Genomic DNA, 27,026 nt, shown 5'->3' with positions numbered 1-27,026 from the left:
ACCCCGCTGGCCCCGCCCCATTTCCCCTTCACAGCGTCCTACTGGCTAACTGGGCTACCGTGATGAACTCTGATTGGTCAACCCTCACGTCCTTCCGCAGGTCTCGCCCGCAGCCGATGCGGTACTCCCAGCCCGCCTCCTTAAGAAGGGGCGGGACGAAGAATCCACGCCCCTTTCTCCTCCCTTGTTCCCCGCCTTACTCGTTGAGTCCAACCCAGAGGGAGTCCCAAGTCTTTCCATTGGTGAAAGGGCAAAATGACGGTGCTTCTGATTGGTCAGACTTCAGGAGGTGGGGACAACTGAGCAGAACAAGAAATTGAATGGTGAAAAGAAAGGTCAGTCAGACACCGAGTCCCGCCTTCTGAGATGGGCGGGTAACCTAGCAACGCAGGGACCGCGGCGGTAACTGTGGCTAGGGAAACCTGGAGTGGTCAGAGCAGGTGAGTAACCAGGTGGGAAAGGGTCGCGGATCGGGGGAGATATGGAATAGGGTTCAGCCCTCTGTCCTTTGGCTCCCTGAGGAATTAGAAGCCCCCGCTGCGATCTCGTCTCAGCTTCAGGACACTGTCCCTCAGCTCCTGCCTCAGTCTGGACCTCTCGCTCCACAACCTGCAGAGAGCCGGCCTCCATTCTGCCCCTTCTACCTGCCCACTTCATGGCCCCACTCCCTCATCCCTAAAACGAGGAGGACAACAGTCAAGCAGAGTTACATCGTAGTTAACTTATTTCAAGTCAAACATGGGAGCTGTGGGTGGGAGGGGAGTTTATAAGTCCCCTCCAATTTCACCCAACGGCCATACGTTCCTCGGTGAGCAGGCAATCTCACTTCAGTGTTTAAAATTAGGTAGTTTTGTTTGTTTGTTTGTTTGTTTTGTTTTGTTGTTGTTGTTGTTTTTGCCGAGCGTGGTGGCTCACGCCTGTAATCCCAACACTTTGGGAGGCCGAGGCGGGCAGATCACTTGAGGTCAGGAGTTCTAGACCAGCCTAGCCAGTATGGTGAAACCCCATCTCTACTGAAAATACAAAAATTAGCTGGGCATGGTGGCGCACCTGTAATCCCAGCTACTCGGGAGGCTAAGGCACGAGAATCACTTGAACCCGGGAGACCGAGGTTGCAGTAAGCCAAGATCGTGCCATTGCACTCCAGCCCGGGCAACAGAGCAAGACTGTCTCAAATAAATAAATAAATTAGGTAATTTTTATTACACTTTTTCCTAACTTTGGAATTTAACTCCCATCTCCATCCTTAAGATGTGATCTCATTGTACCTACTGAAGACAGAGAATTTCTTGTGATGATTAAATGAGGCTGAGGGCCGGGCGCGGTGGCTCAGCCTGTAATCCCAGCCGAGGCCGGCAGATCACCTGAGGCCAGGAGTTTGAGACTAGCCTGGCCAACATGGTGAAACCCTGTCTCTACTAAAAATACAAAAAATTAGCCGGGCCTGGTGGCGTGTGCCTGTGATCCAGCTACTCGGGAGGCTGAGGCGGGAGAATTTCTTGAACCCGGGTGGTGGAGGTTGCAGTGAGCTGAGATCATGCCACTGCCCTCCAGTCTGGGTGATAGAGCGAGACGCCAGCTCAGTAAATAAATAAATAAATAAATAAGGCTGAGGTAGGAGAATCGCTTGAACCCAAGAGGTGGAGGTTGCAGTGAGCCATGATTGCACTACTGCACTCCAGCCTGGGCGACAGAGCGAAAAACCCTGTCTCAAAAAAATATATAACAAAAAAACTTTGAGGTTCAAAAGATATTTTCATAAGAAAATGGAAAGATCAGCCACAGACACAGACATGGAGGAAATATTTGCAAATCATGTGTCTTATGAAAGAGTTGTGTATAGGATATAAATATAACTCTTATAACTCAGTAAGAGGACAACTCAATTTTTTTAATGGGCAAAAGAGTTGAGTAGACATTTAAAAATCAAAAAGACAATCCCAAGTATCATCATGTAGATAAATAAACGAACTGTAGCTTTCATATGTTGCTAGTAGGTACAGCAGAATACCAATTGGTACCACCGATCTGAAATATAGTTGGCAGTTTCTTAAAAAGTTAAACGTAGGCCAGGCATAGTGGCTCATGCCTGTAATCCCAGCACTGTAAGAGGCACAGGCAGGTGGATCACCTGAGATCAGGAGTTCGAGACCAGCCTGGCCAACATAGCAAAACCCCGTCTCTACTAAAAATACAAAAATTAGCAGGGCATGCTGGCGGGTCCCTGTAATCCCAGCTATTTGGGAGGCTGAGGCAGGAGAATCACTTGAACCCAGGAGGTGGAGGTTGCAGTGAGCTGAGATTGTGCCACTGCACTCCAGTATGTGTGACAGAGTGAGACCCTGTCTCAAAAATAAATAAATAAATAAATAAATAAAACAAATAAAAAATAAACTTACACATAACCTAGCAATTCCACTCTTAGGAAGGTACCCCCCCCCCCACCCAGTGGAAACATAAGTCCACACAAAGACTTAAATATAAATGTTCTTAGCAACATCACCTTTAACAGCCCAAAACTGGAAACAACCCAAATGTCATGAACAGGTGAATAAATAAACAACTAATGATATTTCCATAGAATTGAATACTATTCAGCAATAAAATACTATTCAGGAATGGAATACAAATAATTGCTACAACCTGGATGAACCTCAAAACATGTTAAGTTGAGGGTTTTTGGCCCAGTGGCTCACGCCTGTAATCCCAGCAATGTGGGAGGCCAAGGCAGGAGGATCCTAGTTTGAGCCTAGGAGTTTGAGCCTAGGAGCCTGGCAACAAAGTGAGACTCTATCTCTACAAAAAATACAAAAATTAGCCAGGCATGGTGGTATGCACCTGTAGTCCCAACTATTCAGAAGGCTGAGGTGGGAGGATCACCTGAGCCTGGGGAGGTCGAGTTTACAGTAATCCATGGTTGCACTGCTGCACTCCAGCCTGTGTGACAGAGTAAGACCCTGTCTATTAACAACAACAACAAAAAAGTTGGCCAGGCTCGGTGGCTCACGCCTGTAAATCCCAGCACTTTGGGAGGCCAAGGCAGGCAGATCACCTGAGGTAGGGAATTTGAGACCAGCCTAACCAACATGGAAAAACCCCGTCTCTACTAAAAACACAAAAAAATCAGCTGCGCGTGGTGGCGCATGCCTGTAATCCCAGCTACTTGGGATGCTGAGGCAGGAGAATCGCTTGAACCCGGGAGACAGAGGTTGCAGTGAGCCGAGATCACGCCATGGCACTCCAGCCTGGGAAACAAGAGCAAAACTCTGTCTCAAAAAGAAAAAAAAAGTCAGGATTTTTCAACCTCAGCTCTATTGACGTTTTGGGTGAGAAAATTCTTTGTTGTGGGGAACTATCCTGCCAATTGTAGGATATTTAGCAATATTATGAGCCTCTACCTACAAAATGCCAGTAGTAGCCTCTCTCAGTTGTGACAAGCAAATGCATCTCCTGATTATTGCCAAATGTCTTCTGGAGGGCAAAGTTGCCCCAGGTTGAAAACCATTGTGCTAAGCAAAAAGTCAGATGCAAATGATTACATACTGCATGATCCCATTTATATGAACTATCCAGGAAAGTTAAATATGAGTGGAGGCCAGGGGCAGTGGCTCACACTTGCAATCCCAGCACTTTGGAAGGCCAAGGCAGGTGGATTACTTGAGCCTGGGAGTTCAAGACCAGCCTGGGCAACATGGTGAAACCCCGTCTCTCCTAAAAACACAAAAATTAGCCAAGTGTGGTGACACGCACCTGTAATCCCAGCTACTTGGGAGGCTGAGGCACGAGAATTGCTTGAACCGCAGGGGTGGAGTTTGCAGTGAGCCTAGATCATGCCACTGCACTCCAGCCTGGGTGACAGCGAGACTCAGTCTCAAAAACAAAACAACCACAACAAAAAATGTGAGTGGAAACAGAGATTGTTTGCAGATTAGCTCATGGGAATTTGGGGGAGTGATAGAAATGTTCTAAAACTGGATTGTAGTGATGTGGCAACTTCAGATACATTTACAAAAACAGTCACTGAGTTTTACACTTACAATGGGTGAATTTTATGGTAATGTAAATTAACCTCAATAGAGCTGTAAAAAAAAAAATTACACGTGTGATTAGTACTATGCAGGAAAGGTGAGAGAGTTTCCACAGGTTGTAAAGCACTGTCTGTTCCAGTCCGAGGAGGGGTAGCCATTGAGCTAAGACCTAAAGAATGAGAAATTGTTAATCTAGGGAGAAATTATTCCTGGGGGGTTGGTTTCTGACAAAAGGAACATTATACATTAGTGCCTGAGAGCAAGAGGGGTTTGAGATAGGCTGTTTTTTGTTTTGTTTTGTTTTTGAGACAGAGCCTCTCTCTGTTGCCCAGGCTGGAGTGCAGTGGTGCAGTCGCGGCTCACTGCAACCTACGCCTCTTGGGTTCAAGCGATTCTCCTGCCTCAGCCTACTAGGTAGCTGGGATTACAGGTGCCCAACACCATGCGCTGCTAATTTTTGTATTTTTAGTAGAGACTGGGTTTCACCATGATAGCCAGGCTTGGTCTCGAATTCTTGACCACCCGCCTCGGCCTCCCAAAGTGCTCCCAAAGTCCTGTAATCCCAAAGATTACAGGAGTGAGCCACTGCACCCAACCCTGTTTCGTTTATTTTTAATGCTAGTCCCAGTTGGCAAATTGATTTCACTGCCCAGTAAAGGGTTGCAACCTTAAGATTTTATTTTTTAAGCAGTTTTAGATTCACAGCAAAATTGAGAGAAAGGTAGAGACAGTTCCTATATACCCCCTATTCCCACATGCACAGCCTGCCCCACCGTCAACCTCCCCCACCGGAGTGGTGCATTTGTTACAGTTGATGAACCTACATTGACACATCATCATCAACATCCAAATTCCATAGTTTACATAAGGGATAAGGGTTCACACTTGGTGTTGTACATTCTGTGAATTTGGACAAATGTATAATGATGGTATCCATCATTGTAGTAAGGTACATAGTATTTTCACTGCCCTAAAATTCCTCCCTGTTCTGCCTATTCATCCCTCCCTTCCCCCAGCCCTTAGACAACACTAATCTTTTTACTATCTCCATAGTTTTGCCTTTGCCAGAATGTCATATAGTTGGAGTGATACCGTATGCAGCTTCTTCAGATTGGCTTCTTTCACTTAGTGATATGCATTTAAGTTTCTTCCATGTCTTTTCATGGCTTGACAGCTCATTTCTTTTTAACACTGAATAATCCTGTATTCCATTGTCTGGATGCACCACTGTTTATTCAGCTCCTGAAGGACATCTTGGTTGCTTCCAAATTTTGGCAGTTGTGAATGAAGCTGCTATAAATATCCATAAGCTTTTTTTGTGTGCAGGTTTTTGTGTGCACATGAGTTTTCAACTCCTTTGGGTAAACACCAAGGAGTGCAATTACTGGATCGTACAGTAAGAGCAGGTTTAAATTTGTAAGAAAACAACCGTCTTCCAAAGTGGCTGCACCATGTTGCATTCCCACCAGCAATGACAGAGTTTCTGCTTCACATCCTCACCAGCATTTGGAGTTGTTGGTGTTCTAGATTTTGGCCATTCTAGTAAGTGTGTAGTAGTTAAATATTTTTCTCAAGTTGGAGAAGTCGATTGTAGAATAATCTAAATTCACTACTAGGAAATTCTTCCTTCTGTCTGAAACTGCTAAAGTGATACTGTCTACAGTTAGATATAACCAGAAATAAGCATTTCTAAAGTGACACTGTAACCAAAAGAGGAATTAAAATTCCTGATGAACTGATTGATAAGGAGGGGAGACTGGACAATGGGGAGTGATTTAAGGGAACTTGGTCTTCTTCAGCCACTAACAGGAGAACATGAATAATGGAGAAACCAGCAAAATTAAAAATGAAATAGTAAAAAGGAGTAAAAACTGCTTCTGTTTTGGCTTTTTATAAAGCCTTTCATACAAAAATATACCATATTATTTTGTGGAAAAGTACATCTATTTTAAGAAATATTAAAGTGTTGATATTAACATAATTTTTGAAGTAGTACTAAAAGTCATAAAAGCTTAACACTTTTGAGCAAGGATTTCATTTCATTCCCACAACAGTGCTGTGTCCCTGTTTCACGGGTAAGATGCCAAAGCTTAGAGAGGTTAATCGACCTACCCAAAGCCACACAGCCAGGAAGTGGTGGGACACTGGAATTGCATTCCAAATGTGTTTTTCGTTTCCACTTCAGTAATGAGGAAATGAAAGCCCAGAAGATCAAGTGGACTTGCCCAAGGCTATATAGCTTGTGGCCAGTGGAAAGTATTTCATCATAACCAGCAACATAGAAATCTGTCCCAGGGGGCATGTTCCCTCCCAACCTGAGTCACTATCCCATGTCCTCTGTCTCCAAAGCACCAGATAATCCTGGAGCCTGCAGCCACCCAGCCAGCATTACAAACAGGGTCCCAACTGTCAATACCTCCAGCATTCATTGCTGCAGCCCTAGCCTGGGAATCTTTTACAGACCAGTTATAAACCATAAAACACAGGTTCTCAAAAAGAATAAGAGAGGAGGATTGGGTAATAGTTCAAAGTTAGTCACAGAAAGAAAAAAACACTCAACTATGAAAAATAAAAAATTAATTATATTTAAATCTTTTATTTAAAAAATTCCAAGCCCTGAGTAAAGGGATGCAAAACAACATAGACCAATTCTTGGCCTACAGTTTTATCATGAAAATATGACTCTCTTTTCTGGCTCCAATTCAGGACATATATATTTTGCAAAACAACATTATCCTATTATGCCAGCATCTCCCAGTGAGGAGACAGGCCTATTGGTAAATCTGGGTTTGCCATCTCATTTATTCAACAGTGATTTCTTTTTCTTTTTTCTTTTTTTCTTTTTCTTTTTTTTTGAGACGGAGTCTTATGCTGTCGCCCAGGCTGGAGTGTGCAGTGGTGCGATCTCAGCTCACTGCAACCTCCATTTCCCTGGTTCAAGTGATTCTCCTGCCTCAGCCTTCCAAGTAGCTGGGATTACAGGCATGTTTCACCACACCCGGCGAATTTTTGTATTTTTTAGTAGAGACGTTTTGCCATATTGCCCAGGCTGGTCTCAAACTCCTGACCTTAGGTGATCCACCTGCCTCAACTCCTGACCTCAGGTGATACACCTGCCTCGGCCTCCCAAAGTGCTGGAATTACAAGAGTGAGCCACCGAGCCCGACCGCAACAGTGACTTCTTTATTGAGCACCTACTGTATAGTAGTTGCTTGGGATAGCAGGTTTCATCATGAATCTGTTGCTTCTTTCTAACCCCTCACTCTCCCCCTCCCTAGACTTGAAAGGCTCAGATAAAACAGAGTTTGGAAGAAAGCTAGAGGTTTGCGGGGTAGTGAGATCTTTCTGAGGCTAAAAAGAAAATTCCGCTTGAGCTCAGGAGTTCAAGACCAACCTGGGCCACATAGCAAGACCTTGGGTTTTTTGTTTTTTGTTTTTTTTTGAGATGGAGTCTCACTGTGTCACCCAGGCTGGAATGCAGTGGTGCGATCTCGGCTCACTGCAACCTCCACCTCCCAGGTTCAAGCAGTTCTCCCGTCTCAGCCTCCACAGGTGCCCACCACCACGCCCAGCTAATTTTTGTATTTTTAGTAGGGAAAGGGTTTCACCATGTTGGCCAGGCTGGTCTCAAACTTCTGACCTCAAGTGATCAACCTGCCTCAGCCTCCCAAAGTGGTGGCATTAGAGGCATGGGCCACTGCCTCTTCTGGCCCGGCCAGAAGTCAATCTTAAAATCAAGAGACTGGACAGAATAGTGCTGATGGGGTGCAGGCCCTGCCACTTCCTAGCTGTAAACTAACTAGAATCATCTAACCTCTCTCTCTGTCTCCCTTTCTTCATCTGTAAAATAGAGGTAATAATAGCACCTACCTCATAGTGTTGCAAGGATTAAAGGAATTAATTTGTATATAGCATTCAGAACAGTGTCTGCTATACAGTAAGTTCTCAAGAACTTACTTAGCTAATGTTAAGATGGTATTCCTTAAAATGAGATCCGGATGAGGATGGAAAAACTACCTATCAGGTACTATGCTTATTACCTGGGTGATGAAATAATCTGTACACCAAACCCCAGTGACATGCAATTTACCTATATAACAAACCTGCACATGCACCCCGAACCTAAATTAAGAGTGAATTTAAAAAGAGAGAGAGAAATCCATTTCCCACACTCCAGTTTTTTTTTTTTTTTTTTTTTTTTTTAAACATCCTTTGACTTTTCCACTTGCCAGTTTGGATTTGCAGGGTAGTTGTAAGTGCTGGGTTTTTTTCCTTCTCTCCAGGGGGGAAAAATATATAATTTAGTTCAAATCTTTTTTTTTCCTCAAAATATTCTAAAAGCAAAAGTAATAAAATATCCAGCAAGCCCGTTTGAATGAAGACGAGGTATAATTTGCATGATAAAGATATATTTCCATTTATAAAGTTCATCAGCAGAATTAATGACAAATAAAGGGAATATCCAATTAAAGTTGCCCATCCATTAACAATTTGCTTCACTCTCAGGGCAGGAATTTTAAAAGGAGATGCTTAAGTTAGAAATGATTTAAATATTAAGGTTGGTGGCATTAAAAAGGACATGAAATGATCATATTAGGATTCAAGGAAAAGAGATTCTGCAGTCATTTTTGTCGTCAGAGTCAGATGCATTTCCCCTCAATCCTAGTTCCACGGGCTTTTTCTTGTTCACCCAAATGAGCTGTCAAGAACTGATGGGTGTCATCATAATCAAAGAAAACAAGTTTGCCCTTTAAAGCAAAAGAGGTAATTTGGCTGAAAGCAAATTGGAAACATTTCATATAATGTTGCATTTCCAGCCGCAATCTGAAGAATTCAGGCATTTTGATTTATGTCTGAGAGCTTTGGGGTACAATGGAGAGGACTGCATTCATTAACTACCTTGTTCACATTCATCCTGTAGCCATAGGCAAAGATCCTTCATCCTCGGAGAGGCTGAGAAAGCTCCATGGCTGTCCCTAAAACTTTTTTTTCATTTACGAGATAGGATCTAGGCTGGGCGTGGTGGCTCACACCTGTAATCCCACCACTTTGGGAGGCCGAGATGGGAAGATCACCTGAGGTCAGGAGTTTGAGACCAGACTGGCCAACATGATGAGACCCTGTCTCTACTAAGAATACAAAATTAGGGCTAGTGTGGTGGCAGACGCCTGTAATCCCAACTACTCGGGAGGCTGAGACAGGAGACTGCTTGTACCTGGGAGGCAGAGGTTGCAGTGAGCCCAAATCACACCATTGCACTCCAGCCTGGGTGAAAAGAGCAAAACTCCGGCTTAAAAAAAAAAAAAAGAGGAGAGATAGGATCTCACTCTGTCACCCAGGCTGGAGTGCAGTGGTGCATTCACAGCTCACTGCAGCCTTAACCTCCCCAGCTCAAGCAATCCTCCTGCCTCAGCTCCCCAAACAGCGGGGACTACAGGCACCTGCCACCGTGACGGGCTCATTTTTTTTTTTTTTACTTTATTTGCAGAGGTCTCATTTTATTGCCCATGCCGATCTTGAACTCCTGGGCTCAAGCAATCTTCCCTCCTTGGCCTCCCAAAGTGCTTGGATTACAGCTGTGAGCCACCAATCTCAGCCTCCTAAAACTTTGTCTTCAGGAAAAGCCTCAAAGGATCTCATGAGATTCATTAGGGAGCAGGAAGTGTGTGTGAACCAAAGTGATTGAAGATAATTCTCAATCCTCTGCTCCCAAAGGGCTTCTGGTTTGTTTTTTGTTTTGTTTTTGTTTTTGTTTTTTTAAGAGACAGGGTCTCACTCTGTTGTTCAGGGTGGAGTGCAATGGCCTGATCATAGCTCACTGCAGCCTCAAACTCCTGGGCTCAACCAATCCTCCTACCTCAGCCTCCCAAAGTGTTGGGATTACGGGCGTGAACCATGATACCTGGCCTGATTTTGAATACATTCTGCCTTGCCAAGGAACTAAACATCCTTAGCACCTGATCTGGCCTGGCTGTCTTTTTCGTTCTTAGTCACTTTAGGTGTTTCTTTGATTCCCTGCCATTCTCTTGGTGTGCTCTTTGGTTTGGTGAGTTGAAGATATCTTTTGTGGCTTCAAGTGTCACTTCCTTCTCCTGGGCAACATAGCGAGACCCTATCTCTACAAAAATAAAAATACAATAATTAGCTGGGCATGATGGCACGTGCCTGTAGTATCAGCTACTTGGGAGCATGAGGCAGGAGGACTGTTTGAGCCCAGGAAGTCGAGGTTGCAGTGAGCCATGATCGTGCCACTGCACTCCCTGGATCATGGGAAGGCCAAGACACCATTGTCCACTGCAGTACAGCAGCTAGAGCTCAATGAGTTTAAAAGTGAGCTCATTGTCCTCTCCTCCAAACTTCCTCTCCCAATTTCTGCCATAGTTTCTTAAGGGCCCCATCTTTCCCTACCAGTCACCCAAACTCAAAACTCTTTCACTCATCAAGTCCTAATGATTCTTTCTCCAAAACATTTCTCACATCTACAGACAATATGAAAATAAAAGTGGCACAGGTAACCTGTAAGTAGTAACTTACAGCTTTCATTGGTGCTTACTTCTTATGAGAGGGGGAAAGACAGACAATAAACAAATAAACAGGTGCATATAGGGATGTCAGATGGTGATACTTAACCTGGAGAACAAACAGGATACGGGGTAAGAGATGAAGAAGAATCAGGGTGAAGGATGGGGATGTTATGGGGGGTGTCCATCTGAGACATGGTGTTGGGGGGTGGGCAGACATCCTGGGCAGTAGGTGTTCTTTTTTTTTTTAAGAGATGGGGACTTGCTATGTTGCCTGGGCTGGTCTTGAACTCCTGGGCTCAAGCGATCCTCCCACTTCAGCCTCCCAAAGTGCTAGGATTACAGGCATGAGCCCCTGTGCCTGGCCAAGGCAGTAGGTGTTCGTTCAATAGTTGCATCAGAAATCATTGAAGTCCTGGACTTGGGATTTTCGTTTTCCTGGGTTAATGCTATTAGTCAGTTATTGAACATTTACAGTGTGCAGGCCCTGTGCTGGAAGCTTCTCATTCATCCTGAGGACTCCTGTATTACAGCTGAGGAAGCCCAAACTCTGGAGGATTAAATGACCAGCCCAGAGACTCCCAGCAAGGATTTGAACCCAAGTGGGGCTGTGCAAAGCTAGTACTTTTAGCCATTGTACTATGAAAGCAACATAAATTACTGATCTCTAATTGCCCTATAGATTTTTCTGAAGCAGTTATTTATTTATCTATCTATCTTTTGAAACAGAGTCTCATTCTGTTGCATAGGCTGGAGTACAGTGATGCAAACTTGGCTTACTGCAACCTCCGCCTCCTGGGTTCAACAGATTCTCATGCCTCAGACTCCTGAGTAACTGGGGTTAACCTGAGTGGAAGATGCATACCACCATGCCTGGCATTCTCTCATATTTTTAGTAGAGGCGGGGTTTCGCTATGTTGGCCAGGCTTGTCTTGAACTCCTGACCTCAGGTGATCCACCCGCTTCGGCCTCCCACAGTGCCGTGATTACAGGTGTGAGCTACCATGCCTGGCCTGAAACAGTCTTTTAACTAAACTTTTTACTTTGTAATAGTTGTAGATTTATAGAAAAGTTGCAAAGATAGTACGGAGAGTTCCCGTATGCCCTCCATTCAGCTCCCTCTAATGTTAACATCTTAGATAACCTTGATGTGTTTGTCAAAACCACAAAATTAGGCCCGGCGCGATGGCTCATGTCTGTATTCCCAACACTGGGAGGCTAAGGTGGGAGGATTGCTTGAGCCTAGGAGTTCAAGATCAGCCTAGGCAACATAGTGGAGCTCCTCTCTACAAAAAGTTAAAAAATTAGCTAGGCATCGAGCACCTGTAGTCCTAGCTACTTGAGAGGCTGAGACAGGAGGATCACTTGAGCCCAGTAGGTCGAGGCTGGAGTGAGCCATGGTCACACCATTGCACTCCAGCCAGGGTAACAGCGCCTACAAAATTAATGCTGGTACAATGCTATTAACTAAACTTTAGACTAGATTTGGATTTGGATTTGGATTTCTCCAGTTCCACTAATGTCCTTTTTCCACTCCAGAACCCAATCCAGAATACAACATTGCATTTAGTGAAACAGTTTTTTTTTTTTTTTTTTTTTTTGAGACGGAGTCTCGCTCTGTCGCCCAGGCTGGAGTGCAGTGGCGCCATCTCGGCTCACTGCAAGCTCCGCCTCCCGGGTTCACGCCATTCTCCTGCCTCAGCCTCTCCAAGTAGCTGGGACTACAGGCGCCCGCCACCACGCCCGGCTAATTTTTTTTTTTGTATTTTTTAGTAGAGACGGGGTTTCACCGTGGTCTCGATCTCCTGACCTCATGATCCGCCCGCCTCGGACTCCCAAAGTGCTGGGATTACAAGCGTGAGCCACCGCGCCCGGCCTAGTGAAACAGTTTTTAAAATTGTATTTCAAAGTTGTATTTCACCACCAACCACCCCACCAATTTTTAAAATCAGTACTTAAAAATGGCTGGGCATGGTGGCTCAGGCCTGTAATCCCAGCACATTGGGAGGCAAAGGCAGGTGGATCACGGGAGATCAAGAGTTTGAGACCAGCCTGGCCAACATGGCAAAACCCTGTCTCTACTAAAAATACAAAAATTAGCCAGGCATGGTGGTGCGCACCTGTAGTCCCGCTGCTCAGGAGGCTGAGGCAGGAGAATCACTTGAACCCTGGAGGCAGAGGTTGCAGTGAGCTGAGATCATGCCACTGCACTGCAGCCTGGGCGACAGAGCAAGACTCTGTCTCAAAACAAATAAACAAACAAAACAAAACAAAACTTTAAAATCAGTGAAAATGTGCCATTCCTAGTCCTGTTAGTCTTACACTGCTGTCTGTCCTGTCTCTGTCCTGCTCAGACATAGGCTGAGGCCTGTGGTTCCATCGCCCAGGCTCCCTTGTCAGTTGGTTTCCTGCTGGTTTTGGCCAAGGGCAATAGAAAGAAACCAGGGTATTTCTCCTCCCCCACCGCCACCCTTCTTTAACCTCCATTTCCAGCAATGTCTCTAGCTCCTCTGGGAACTGATGGCTGTGGTTCAAGCTTCCCCTGGGTGACCCTGGGCCCCAGGCTCACCACTTCTTCATGTGGTGGCTTCCTGCCATTGACAATTGCGGGACGGCTTTGTCTTCCCCTAGTTGGCCTCTCAACTCTCCCATCACTGATGTAACCAGTCTCTGGTTTTAAATCCTTAGAATGGTGTCTGTCTTCCTGGCTGGTCCCTGCCTGACACATGTGTCTGAGATGCCTCCACACTTTGTCTTCCTGCCCTTGTGGCCCTAACACCCTCACAAAGCTGAAAACTCTTCCAGTAGTGAAAGGTTCTGTGTAAAAGTGACAGAGGACCTAAGATGAACTCTTGATGTCAACAGTTGTGGTTTCTGCAGCTACACTAACCACACAGATGTCAGCACAGCTGCACTCACACCTACTTCTTCCTTTTGCAGGATGGCCAGAGACAATAAAAGCATGAGACCCAAGTAGTCTACTGAAGTCTCCATCTCTGCGGAACTACAGAGGCACAGAGGGCTGCTCACAAGATGGCTTTAGACATTCTCACCATGGCCCCTTTGTATCAGGCCCCTGCTATCAACAGAATAGGGCCAAAGGCAGACCCATCTAAAAGGCCAGCTGACCCACTAAAACCCTTGGTTCTCTCTAGGACCAAACTCACCACTATTGAGGCCAAAAGGATCATGTCCATCCTGGATGAGGCGATCTACAAGGTGGAGCTGGTGACCTTGCTGTCGTATGTGGCATCCAACAGAGAGGATATGGAGGGGATGCTGGGGGAGGACATCATGAGGGCAGTGAGAGAGCATGAGGATCTCTGCCAGGTCCTCCTTGAAAATGTCAGGTGCCTGAAAGAGAAAGGAAGGCAATTGCAGGAGCAGGAAGAGGCTGAGGAGGAAGGGTGGCTCAGAGACCGCCTCCTTTCCATAGAGCTGCAGAAATCCAGCCTCTCACCACTTACGCAGCAGATCAAAGACTCCACCAAGAATGTCCTGAGACTCTTGCTCCACAACCCCCAGGCTGCTAGGCTCCTGCAGATACAGACACAGGGTAGAAGTGCAGAAGCCCAGAATTTTATTGACAGCCTGATAGAGCTCCGTGGTTTCCTGTTTGAAAAACTACTCACTAGTCCCATGGAAGCGAGGGATAAGGCCCAGTTCTTACAGGATATCAGTAGACAGAATAGTAATAACCAACAAATCATTGATACTCTTGAAAAGGAATTGGCGGAGAGAATGAAGAACAGGAATGCAGAGGTATTGTTTCATAGTATTGCTGAAATTACTGAAGAAGCCACACAAATCTTTTGTTGGTTGGGTTTTTCCTCAATGATTGATCGACTTTTTTTTCTTTTTTAAGACGGAGTCTTGCTCTGTTGTCCAGACTAGAGTGCAGTGGTATAATCTTGACTCACTGCAACCTCTGCCTCCCAGGTTCAAGCGATTCTCCCACTGCAGCCTCCCAAGTAGTTGGGATTACAGGCGTATGCCACCACGCCCAGCTAATTTTTGTATTTTTAGTAGAGACAGGTTTTCACCATGTTGGCCAGGCTGATCTAGAACTCCTGACCTCAAGTAATCCTCCTGCTTTGGCCTCCCAAAGTGCTGGCCACTGCGCCTGGCCAATTGATTGACTGATTTTTTGAGACAGGGTCTGACTCTGTCGCCCAGGCTAGAGTGCAGTGGCATGATCACAGCACACTGCAGCCTCCATCTCTCAGGCTTAAGCAATCCTCCCATCTCACCCTCCCAAGTAGCTGGGACTACAGGTGTGTGTCACCATGCCTGGCTGACTTTTTGATTGTTTGTAAAGATGGGCTCTTGCTATGTTGCCCAGGTTGGTCTCAAACTTCTGGGTTCAAGAGATCCTTCTGCCTTGGCCTCCCAAAGTGCTGGGTTTACAGGCATGAGCCACTATGCCTGGCCTCCCCAGTGATTTTTTTTTTTAAGATGGAGTCTTGCTGTGTCACCCAGGCTAAAGTGCAGTGGCAACATCTTGATTCATTGCAACCTCCGCCTCCTGTGTTGGGAATGGGTGCTCGGTGTCGCCAAAATCAACACTGAGACAAAGGATCTCTCAGCAAGGCTAGTTTACTCTCTGCAGAAAGGGTGCTGCTTGCTAGCAGTCTTGTGACAAGAGCACACACGAACAAAAGAGACGGGGTCATTTATAACCTGACGCATCCACCCTACTGCTGTGTCCAGTTTCCATTGGCTGGAACAGGACCTCACATTCTGTACTCAACCCGATTGGCTAGCAACTTAGAACTTCCCCAAAGAGGCAAAGGCAGAGGGGAACAAAGGAAGAGAGCAAGTAACTTCTGGAATGCTGAGAGGCATAAACACCTTCAAATAAGGAAGAGGAATAGGCCATGACTTAATGCTTCCTTGGACCGGATCAGGTATGCCAGGGCAAATATCTAAGCTAAAATGTGGGAGCTAAGAACAGAGTATACTGATTTTTTTTTTTTTTTTTTGAGGCGGAGTCTTGCTCTGTCGCCCAGGCTGGAGTGCAGTGGTGCAATATCGGCTCACTGCAAGCTCCGCCTCCAGGGTTCACACCATTCTCCTGCCTCAGCCTCCTTAGTAGCTGGGACTACAGGTGCCCGCCACCATACCCAGCTAATTTTTTTTGTGTGTGTGTTTTTAGTAGAGATGGGGTTTCACCATGTTAGCCAGGATAGTCTCGATCTCCTGACCTCGTGATCCGCCCACCTCTGCCTCCCAAAGTGCTGGGATTACAGGCGTGAGCCACCGGGCCCGGCCTATTGATTTCTTTATTACAGCTAGCAGAATTGAAGAATATTAACACAGGTCTTTGAGTAAATTTTGGTTCTAAGAGAGGTTACTACCTATTCTGAATTAGACTGGGAGGAAAGTCCGTTTGAAGAGGAACCTCTATTTCATTTTCTATATCCCGGGTTCAAGCAATTCTTCTGGCTCAACCTCCCAAGTAGCTGGGACTACAGGTGCCCGCCACAATGCCCAGCTAATTTTTTTATTTTTAGTAGAGATGGTGTTTCACCATGTTGGCCAGGCTGGTCTTAAACTCCTGACCCTAAGTGATCTGCCCGCCTTGGCCTCCCAAAGTGCTGGGATTACAGGCGTGAGCCACTGCGCCTGGCCTAAACAGCTTTTTTTTTTTTTTTTTTTTAATTCATTTACTCCACAAATTATTGTAAGTACTTACTAGGTGCCAGGTCTTATAAATAAGCCCATGTGGTTCCAGCCCCATGGAGTTCACAGTAAGGAAGATAGGAATTAAAGAACTCATTTAATTACAGTTTTGAGAAGTACAATGTACTTCTCAAAGGGAGTGTTACAGGAGAACTTAACGCCAAAAGGGTCAGGGACATCGAAGCCAAGATATGAAGAATGTGAGGGCATGAACCAGGCAAGTGCAGTGAGGAAGAACCTTCCAAGCTAGGGATCAGCAAACTTTTTTTTTTTTTTCTAAGACAGTCTTACTCTATGCCCAAGCTGGAGTATAGTGGCGTGATCTCAGCTTACTGCAGCCTCCACCTCCCAGGTTCAAGTGATTCTTGTGCCTCAGCATCCCGAGTAGCTGGGATTACAGGCACATGCCACCATGCCTGGCTAATTTTTGTATCTTTTAGTAGAGACAGAGTTTTGCCATGTTGGCCAGGCTGGTCTTGAACTCCTGGTCTCAAGTGATCCTCCCACCTCAGCCTCCCAAAGTGCTGGAATTACACATGTGAGCCACCCCACCTGGCCCCAGCTTTTTCTACAAAGGGCCAGATAGTAAATACATTAGGCTTTGTGGGCCAGATGGTCTGTTGCAATTACTCCACTCAGCTCTGCTGTTATAGGGGGAAAGCAGCCACAAACAATATGTAAATGAATGGGCTCTGTTCTAACAAAACTTTACTTACAAATACAAGTGACTGGCTGGATTTGGCCTGTGGGCCATAGTTTGCCAACCCCTGTTCCAGGTGGAGGGTAGGGTGCACCTCAGTCATGAGATAGGAATAAGCCTGGCTAGTTCAGAAACCCAGAGAATGCCAGTGAGCTAGAGGGAAGGGACAAAGATGGGCTGGGAAAGCAGGGGAAGGAGACAGATCACACGGGACCTTTGAGGCCTAATCAAGGAATTTGGTCTCTAGAAGTTTTTAGTTTGAGAGACAAGATCTCGCTCTGTCACCCAGGCTTGAGTGCATTGACACGTTCATAGCTCACTGCGGCCTTGACCTCCTGGGCGATTCTCCTGCCTTAGCCTTTTGAGTAGCTGAAACTACAGGCGTGCGCCACCACTCTTGGCTAATTTTTTAAATTTTTGTAGAGACAAGGTCTCGCTATGTTGCCCAGGCTGGTCTGGAACTCCTGGGCTCAAGCAATCCCCCTGCCTCAGCCTCCCAAGTAGCTGTGACATGCCACCATGCCTGCCTAATTAATTTTTTTTTCTTTTTTTAGAGATGGGGTCTCTGGCTGGAAGTGGTGGCTCACACCTATAATCCCAGCACTTTGGGAAGCCAAGGCAGATGGATCACTTGAGGTCAAGAGTTCAAGACCAGCCTGGGCAACATGGTGAAACCCCATCTCTACTAAAAAAATATATATATATATAAAATTAGCTGTGCACAGTGGCTCATGCCTGTAATCCCAGCACTTTGGGAGGCCGAGGTGGGTGGATCACCTAAGGTCAGGAGTTCGAGACCAGCCTGACCAACATGGTGAAACCCCATCTCTACTCATAATATAAAAATTAGCTGGGTGTGGTGGCACGCACCTATAATCTCAGCTACTCGGGAGGCTGAGGCAGGAGAATCACTTGAACCCAAGAAGTGGAGGTTGCAGTGAGCCTAGATTACGCCATTGTACTCCAGCCTGTGCGACAGAGTGAGACTCTGTCTCAATAAAAGGGAAGGGAAGGGAAGGGAAAGCAGGGGATGGGAGGGGAGGGGTCTTACTCTGTTACCCAGGCTGGTCTTAAACTCCTAGCTTCAAGGGATCCTTCAGCCTTAGCCTCCTGAGTAGCTAGGATTATAGGCGTACCACACCAGCTAGAAGAATTGTTAAGAAGGGAAATGAGGGTGTGGTGGCCTGTAATCCCAACACTTTGGGAGGCCAAGGCAGGTGGATCACTTGAGCTCAGGAGTTCGAGGCTAGCCTGGGCAACACGGCAAAACCCTGTCTCTACATAAAAGACAAAATTAGCTGGGTGTGGTGGTGTGCACCTGTAGTCCCAGCTATTCAGGAGGCTGAGATGGGAGGATCCCTTGAAGCTAGGAGTTTAAGACCAGCCTTGCGCCCAGAAGGCAGAGGTTGCAGGGAGCTGAGATTGCACCACTGTACTCCAGCCTGGGCTGCAGAGCAAGACCCTGTCTCAAAAAAAAAAAAAAAGGGAAACAGTAGTAGCATGATCCCAAACCTAATAATAATTGTCATATTGGACACATACAGTGTATTTTGTTTTACATACATTTTCTCTCTAAATCTTTACAAAAACCCTGTGAGATGGTGTATGAGTACAGATTTGGCTGCTATAACAGAGACACCCAAAATAGCTGTGGCTTAGTCAAGACGGCAATGTATTTCTCTGTAGTGGAAACACCAGAGCTGGTGTGGCATCTCTGCTCCCCAATTTGTCAGAGGTCTGGTTTCTTCAATGTGACTTCCCTGCTGTCCCCCACATGGGACTTCTGCCTGTGGGCCAAGATGGCTGCTCCAGCTTTCCCCATCATGTGGCCCCCGGTCCAGCCAGCAAGAAAGAGGAAAGGGGAGGAGAGGGCTTAGTTCTGCCCCTTAAGGACACATGTGGAGGTGGCACACAGAACTTCCACACATATCTTGTAGCCACACCCAGCAGAGAGAGGTGCTAGGAAGGACCGACTACCTGTCACCGGGGCTGTATTATGCTCCACATTCTACCCCACAACCTCTCTGGGGAGAGCAGACATGGGGGATAGCCAGGCTGCACTGCCACAGGCCCTTCTGTTTCTATCTCCCACCACTGATGAGAGGTTCAAGGCCCTGGGAAACTATTCACTACCCCCCTCCCCGGTGCTGGGTTGGGCACTTCTCACTGAATTTGTCCTTTAAAGCATTCACCCAACTTTGTGAATAACATATCTGTGTGTGATTTGTGTGGTCTTGAGGGGTCTGGCTCCTCCACAAGAAAAGGGGGACCTTGTCTATTTCAGCCTGCCACTGTGTCCCCAGTGAGCCTGTCCAAAAGAGGGGCACGATGTATACTTGCTGAGTGGACAGAGGACGGGCTGCTGAGCCCTCGGGCAGGGAGGTTACTAGTAAGGTGGGAGGGGCATCATCTAGGAATAGGCAGAGGGACATAGGTGGCCCTGCTGGTCTCATTCGGGTGCTAGAACCAGCTTGGGGCTTCACCTTGGACTGACCTAGGGTCAAATGCCATTTTTGCCAGGTGGGCAAATTTCATGTCATTGAACCTCAGTGTACAATGAGGGGAGACACCAATCAGGCACGTGTGGGGAGTCTACAAGGAGAGCTGTGACTGCCGATCATATTCCCAGCACCTGGTGCCTAAAGCCTTGCCTGCAGGATGGGCTTGCCCCAAAGGCACTGCCTCCCTGCCCCCAGTGTGCAGGAAGTGAGCAGATGCCTGGCGGGCCTGCTGCCAGCTGACCCAAGCCCAAGATGGTGGCGTGAGCAGCCATAGCACCACTGTGCTCAGAGGGAGACTGTAGTGTATGTGAGAAGACTTGAGAGCTTCTTTACAAAACTGTCTCATCCTCCACCCCCATTCCTGTTCTAGAATCCACCCAAGGCAGGGGACAAGCTAGGCATGGGCCCTCAAGAAAGAGCCCGGTGGCAATCCCTGCAGCCTGTGTTCATTGCACACCTTCATGCACCCCACTAAGTGTCTCTGCCAGCTGGGCCTCCCCTGCTGTGTCCCCAGAAGGAGCATCACTGCTGTCCCAGTCCTCCCCTGTGGCCTCAATCCAACAAGCTTGTACCTTTCACTCGTGCAAAGAAATAGAAAGTGGTGGCCAAGAACGTGGGCTCGAGGTCAGACAAACCTGGCTTCAGGCCCCAGTTCAGCTGGGCAACACCAGACAGATGAAGCCACCTCCTTGAGCGTCAGTTTTCTTGTCTGTAATCAGGCTGTCCCTGACCTCCACTGTGGGGTTGGGGGTGTGATTAGAGAGATATAACCCAGGTAGCATGCCTGACCCGGAGGGAGGATGCAGTGGTGCCAGCCTCTGGTGACTGTCAGTGGATATGGAGAGTTTTTTTTTTTGAGATGGAATCTCACTTTGTCACCCAAGTTAAAGTGCAGTGGTGTGATATCTCTGCTCACTGCAACCTCTACTTCCCATATTCAAGTGATTCTCCTGCCTCAGCCTCCCAAGTAGCTGGGATTACAGGCGCACCACCACACCCAACTAATTTTTGTATTTTTAGAAGAGACGGGATTTCATCATGTTGGCCAAGCTGGTCTCAAACTCCTGACCTCAGGTGACCTGCCCATCTCAGCCTCCCTAAGTGTTGGGATTACAGGCGTGAGCCACTGTGCCTGGCTGGGCATCGAGGTATTAATGGAGTCCTTTCTCTTCCTGGCTCAGGTGGAAAAGGAGAACTTTGTGATCCAAGAACTGAAAAACCACCTGCACCAGGTGCTCAAGTTCTCAGAGAACAGCCTCCTTCGCACTAAGCAGGAGGCTGAGAAGCAGCAGAAGGCCGATTTCCGGGCATCACAGGCCAGGGTGGCCAAGATCCAGCAGGAGATCCTGCAGCTGCAGTCACAGTTTTACAACCTGGTCATGGAGAACTGGGAGGCAGAGCAGGCGCTGAGGAAGGTGCCCCGGGAAGCGGGGAGGATGGGCCGATGGGGCCCCTGGTGGGGGGGATGGGTGGGACTGTTCCATCACTCCTGGAGGTCCAGCAGTGTTGCTCAGGGCAGGACTGTACCAGCTACTCAGGAAGTGGCTTGGTGGAGGGGAAGGGCACAGGAGCAGGGAAGGCCCAAATCCAAGCCGGTGTCTCCTGGGAGGCAGGAAGGGGCAGCACACAGGCCTGGGCACAGGGGACAAAGAAACTGGGATCCTGTCCCAGCATTGCTACATGCCAGCTTTGTGACCTTGGGCAAGTTCCTCAACTCCTCAGACCCCCACAGGGATAATACCCACATCGTCAGAGGCTGGGTGCCGTGCAAAGGAATGAAGAAGTAGCATGTAAAGCTCAGGCAAATTACTCAACTCCTGCCCAGCTGCCGATTTCACACCTCAGAAATGAAAATGCTAACATTGGTCTTAATGGTTGTTACATGAGAATTACATGAGATGGTAGTGAGAGAGCTGGTGCATAGTAAGTGTTCAATAAATATCATTTCCGACCGGCTAAAGTGGCTCATGCCTGTAATCCCAACACTTTGGGAGGCTGAGGTGGGAGGATCACTTGAACCCAGGAGGCAGAGGCTGCAGTGAGCTGTGATCGCACCACTGCACTCCAGCCTGGGCAACAGCAAGACCCTGTCTGTACAAAGAATAAAAGATAAATTAGTCAGGCGCTGTGATGTGTGCCTATAGTCCCAGCTACTTGGGAGGCTGAGGCAGGAGGATCACTTTAGCCCAGGAGTTTGGAGGCTGCAGTGAACTATGACTATGCCACTGCATTCCAGCCAGGTCAACAGAGTGAAACCTTGTCTCTTAAAAAAAAACCCAAAACCTTCATTTGCCTTCTCCTTCATCATCTCAGCCAAGCCCCAGGCCTAGCACACACCCAACTTCCAAATCTCTTTCCTCGTAAAAGGCACCCTTTTTAATACTTGTCCCCAGTCTATTAGTGTCACACTCCTGAGCATCTGATGGAAGCCACGGGCCTCTCCCCCAGAAAGAAGGCACAGATGCACATACACATCCTAGTGGACAGTTCCCCGGGGAGCCCAGGCCCCCTGAAGCCGGCCTACCCATGGTGCCCAAGCTCAGCGCTCTTGCTCTGCAGGATTAAGAAGTTTATTTATTTATTTATTTATTTATTTATTTTTGAGACAGGGTCTCACTCTGTCACCCATGCCAGAGTGCAGTGGCGTGATCATAGCTCACTTCAGCCTCCAACTCCTGGGCTCAAGCGATCCTCCCATCTCAGCCCTCATGAGTAGCTGGGGCATGTCACCACGTCTGGCTAATTAAAAATTATTATTGGCCGGGCACGGTGGCTGACTCCTTTAATCCCAGCACTTTGGGAGGCTGAGGCGGACAGATCTCCTGAGGTCAGGAGTTCGAGACCAGCCTGGCCAATGTGGTGAAACCCTGTCTCTACTAAAAATACAAAATTAGCTGGGTGTGGTGGCATGCACCTGTAATCCCAGCTACTTGGGAGGCTGAGGCATGAGAATTGCTTGAACTCAGGAGGCGGGGGTTGTGGTGAACCGAGATCACACCACTGCACTCCAGCCTGGGCGACAGAGCGAAACTCCATCTCAAAAGAAAAAAAAAAGTATTTTTTTTTGTGGAGACAGGGTTTCGCTATGTTGCCCAGGCTGGTCTAGAACTTGTGGCCTCAAGCAATTCTCCCATTCCCACCGCGGCCTCTCAAATGGTTGGGATGAGCCACTGGCCCAGCCTGTTTATTTTTAATTTAGGTGAAACTTACATAATATAAAACCATTTTAAAATGAGCAACTCAGTGGCATTTAGTATATTCACAACGTTGTGCCACCCCCACTTCCACCACTTTTATCTAGTTCCAAAACATTATCACCTCAAAATAAAACTCCATATCCGTTAAGAAGTTACTCCCCATTCCCTTATTCCCCCTGTCCCTGGCAATCACTAATGTGCTTTCTGTCTCTGTGGATTCACCTGTTTTGGACACGTCATGTGAATGGAATCCTCTGTGACTGTTGTGTCTGGTATGTTTTACTTAGCACCGTGTTTTCAAGGTTCACCCATGTTGTAGCATGGATCAGTGCTTCATTGCTTTTTATGGTGGAAATAATCTTTTAAAAACAAGATCAGATCATGTCCCTCCACTGCATCTAAATCACCCAGTGGCTTCACCTCACCCTTTCCTGAGAATACAGCCTCCTCTTGCTGACACTCCCTCTGTGACACAGCCTTTTCCTTGGACGTTGTTGGGGACCACTTCCCTCCTCGCCACTCCCTTCCAGTCACACTGGCTTGATTTCTGTCCTTTAATTTTTTTTAATTTTTATTTTTTGAGACAGTCTCGCTCTGTTACCCAGGCTGGAGTGTGGTGGCATGATCTCAGCTCACTGCAACCTCTGCCTCCTGGGTTCAAGCGATTCTCCTGCCTCAGCCTCCCGAGTAGCTGCGATTACAGGCGTGCATCACCATGCCTGGCTAATTTTTGTATCTTTAGTAGAGATGGGGTTTTGGCATGTTGGCCAGGCTGGTCTCAAACTCCTGGCCTCAAGTGACCCGCCTGCCTCAGCTTCCCAAAGTGCTGGGATTACAGGCGTAAGCCACCACGCCAGGCCGATTTCTGTCCTTTAAACAGCACAAGCTTGTTCCTACCTCAGGGCCTTTGCACCTGCTGCTTTCTCTGCCTAGGATGTCCTGGAACCAGGCTGCTGGCTTCAAATTCAGGCTCTGCCACCCATTAGCTCTGTCACCTTGGGCAAGTAAGATAGCATATCTGAGCCTCAGTTCCCTCCCCTGTGAAATGGAGAAAAGGGAACCTCCTTGTGTGGATTCAACAGGCGAGGCATGTCAAGCACCTGCCACAGAGCCTGGTGATGCAGAGAGTGCTCAGTGCTGTTGATTGTTAATATAGTCCATCAAACAATGACAAATTGGATCTTTTCTAGAAGAAATATAAAGTGGAAACGGAAATCGAGAAGTGGATCCAGAAATATGATACAGAGATGGGTGAGAAGCAGGTATTTGTCGCTGAATAAGTCTCTCTCGCCTGCCTTTCCCAAGACCTTCTAGGAATGGGATGAATGGGAAGAGTAGCCTTGGGATGGTCCATGGAGTGGGCAAACTTCTGAGCCTCTCTGCAGGGAGCACTTCCCTTTGTTTAAAGGGTTTGTCCAGCCTGGGGCAGAGTGAGAGGTGGTAAAGAAAAGAGCCAGAAGCTGCAAGGCCAACTGCGGTGGCTCATGCCTGTAATCCCAGCACGTTGGGAGGCTGAGGTGGGAGGATCGCTTGAGCTCAGTAATTCAAGACCGGCCTGGGCAACAGAGCAAGACTCCATCTCTATTAATAAAAAAAAAAAAAAAAAAAAGCGACTGGCTAGAAGGGCCTGACACTGGGCCTAATGATCGTGGCTCCATCTAGTGTCCACATCCCGTATTCCTCTGGATGGGCTCCTGCCAGCACCCCTACAAGATGGGGCTCCTTCCCACAGACTCAGATGGGAGCCTGACTCCACCGCGTCACTCAGTCACTCAGCCAGTTTTTATTGAGCACCTGAGATGTGCCAGCTGTGTGGCCTTAAGCAAGGTACTTGACTTTCCCAAGCCCGTTTCTGCATCTGATTAGCAGAGGCAGTGATTCCCATTTTGGGACCGTGGCAGGGATTCGGTGAGACACCATGACTGCAAGCGTGTGTGCCCAGCACAGGGTCTGGCCTGGAGGAAGTACTCAGGGGGTGGTAACCTTCAAATTGAGACACCCCCAAACCCTTCACCCAGCACTGGGATAACATTGGTGGCCCATGGCTCCAACCCAGGGGCCAGGGAAGACTGGGGAGCACTGGAGGTAACATGAGCTGGAGTGAGCCAAAGCCAGGTGTGCTCTTCAGAGAAGGGCAAGTCAGAACCTTGTCCTGGGCAACAGTCAGGGCCTGGAGAGGGGAGCTTTGCAGGCTGGCGCTCTCATTTCTCTGGGCCCCATGAGGCTTGTGGGTTGGTTGCGGCAGGGACTTTGTCCACCCAGCTCTGTGTCCTCTGGCAGTGCTCTGCTTTTTGTAGATGCTGGGAAAACATCAGTGCAAGGAAGGAAAACAAGTAAATGACACCAGGAGAGGCTATGGTTAGACATAAGGAAGAACTCTGGGACTCCGTTTGAGGCCTGAGAAAGTTCCTTCTCCTCTGGTGTCTTGTGGAACTGACTGCTTTTATGGCAGCAGCCTCCATTTCTTGTGTCCCCACTGTGTGCCTGGCATCATGTCCAGTACATTATGTCCATCGGGTCATTTAATCCTACAAACAGCCCCTGGCTTTGGAATCGTCCCTATGTTTCAGATGAGGAAAAACAAAGGCCTGAAAGGTGAAGTCAGTTGTGTGGCAGAGCTGGGACTTAAAACTAAGTTTGCCCAACTCACAAGCCTGTGTTCTTTTCCTGTTCCTGAAATTATTTCAGTTGGGTCCTTCCTAGAGCTAGGATGGAGCCCACCCCCTCTCCCCATCCATCTCACTGGGACCGAGAGATGCTGAACAGCTTAGCTTAGGGGTGTCGCGGGGGAGAAGCCCATTTGGGAAGGGTAGGGACGCCTCAGGGAGGAGGGTGGGAGGAGGCACTCTATGTGTGGTGACCCCAGCCCCACCTCTCACCCCAGGAGGAGTTGGAGGATCTGGATGCTGTTCACAGGGAGGAGAAGATCTCGCTGGAGGAGCTGAGGCAGAGGCACAAAGTGCTGGTGGGAGAGTTTGCGCAGATCCAGGAAGAGCGGGAGATTGACTCCAAGAAAAGGATGGAGGCGGAGCAGGAGATGGTGCGCATGGTACGGGCGGCCACGCTCATCCAGGCCCTATGGAAGGGCTACCTGGTGCGCTCCCTGCTCAGATCCAAGAAGAAGCAGAAGCGGGGCAAGGGCAAAGCGAAGGACAAGGAGAAGGGCAAGCAGAAAGGCAAGAAGAAGGGCAAGGGCAAGAAATGAGCTCTCCACCCAGCCCGCGGCTGACCCTTATCCTCCCAGAGACCAGGCCAGGAAGCCCCGGGATGGAGAGCACTAAATTCACGGCTTTCATGATGTTTTTATTTAATAAATTAAAAAGTATTTGAAGCCACATTGAAGGGAACGCTTTATGAATAAATCTCTTTACCCAGGGCTGTGGGCTGTGTGTGTCCAGCTCACAGATGGTGTTTCCACGAGGAGGGTGGAGCCTGGAGTGTCAGCCCAGAGATGATGGTTCCTTACTTCAGCCTTAGTGGGAAACCAGACCCCAGCTGCAGCCCGGAAGCTGCCATGGCCATGATGGACACATCACCCACCAGGGCAGTGGGGTGTGGGTCACAGCTGCCCATAGGGGGCACAGGAGCAGGTAGGGAACTCCAGGAGGAGTGGGGCCTCAGGTTTCAGGCTGCCCCCAACCCTGTTCTGGGATTAATTTGCCTGCAACTTCCCCTGCTCCAGCACTGTGAAAGCTCAGAGGGAGTCCTGAGGTCACAGCAGTCCTCAGCCTCACATTCCAGGGAGCTGAACAATTATTTAAAACAACTTTTTTTTTTTAATGTAAAAAATTTTTAGGCCAGGAGTGGTTACTCACACCTCTAATTGCAGCACTTTGGGAGGCTGAGGCAGGCAGATCACTTGAACTCAGGAGTTTGAAACCAGCTTGGGAAACATGGCAAAACCCCATGTTTTATTTTTTGTCTCTACAAAAAATTAAAAAATTAGCCAGGCATGGTGGCACACGCCGGTAGTCCCAGCTACTTCGGAGGCTGAGGTAGGAGGATCACCTGAGTCTGGGAGGGTCGAGATTGCAGTGAGCTGAGATTGTGCCACTGCACTCCAGCCTGAGTGACACAGCAAGACCCTGTCTCAAAAAAAAAAAAAAAAAAGTAGGTAGAGACAGGGTCTATGTTGCCCAGGCTGGTCTTGAACTCCCGGCCTCAAGCGATCCTCCTGCCTGGGCCTCCCAAAGTGTTGGGATTACAGGCATGAGCCATCACACCCGGCCTGAACAATTATCTTTAAATTATTTGTCGGCATTTAAAAAACTGAGGGCTACCATGTAGAAATCCAAGACTCTCCCTTTTCTGGAAAAAAATCTAATCATCCAGATACCTCAGGTCTGCATATCTTCTAGGGCTCAGCAGCAGCAGCCCCCATTATATGGTAAAGTAAG

At 47.8% G+C, this 27,026-nt stretch overlaps 1 protein-coding gene across 1 annotated transcript; it reads left to right on the top strand.

The window, feature by feature from the left end:
* Positions 1 to 342: 342 nt before the first annotated feature.
* On the top strand, positions 343 to 25,964 carry IQCD (IQ motif containing D). Its single transcript, XM_030821450.1, has 5 exons — positions 343 to 440; positions 13,490 to 14,311; positions 20,614 to 20,847; positions 23,820 to 23,891; positions 25,514 to 25,964. Exons 2-5 carry the CDS (start codon positions 13,583 to 13,585, stop codon positions 25,832 to 25,834), a joined length of 1,356 nt encoding a protein of 451 aa, XP_030677310.1. The 5' UTR covers positions 343 to 440; positions 13,490 to 13,582; the 3' UTR covers positions 25,835 to 25,964.
* Positions 25,965 to 27,026: the final 1,062 nt, after the last annotated feature.

This window comes from Nomascus leucogenys, chromosome 10 (genome assembly GCF_006542625.1).
Source record: "Nomascus leucogenys isolate Asia chromosome 10, Asia_NLE_v1, whole genome shotgun sequence".
Taxonomy (NCBI): Eukaryota; Metazoa; Chordata; class Mammalia; order Primates; family Hylobatidae; genus Nomascus; species Nomascus leucogenys.
The sequence above is the reverse complement of the archived record's forward strand: the minus strand, read 5'-3'. Positions and strand labels throughout refer to the sequence as shown.

Bases quoted from the DNA above. Each gene is read 5' to 3' on its own strand.
- IQCD (XM_030821450.1), top strand. From the start codon at position 13,583: ATGGCTTTAGACATTCTCACCATGGCCCCTTTGTATCAGGCCCCTGCT. The intron at 14,312-20,613 runs GTATTGTTTCAT...TTCCTGGCTCAG, and splicing joins TGAAGAACAGGAATGCAGAG to GTGGAAAAGGAGAACTTTGT. The intron at 23,892-25,513 runs GTATTTGTCGCT...CTCTCACCCCAG, and splicing joins CAGAGATGGGTGAGAAGCAG to GAGGAGTTGGAGGATCTGGA.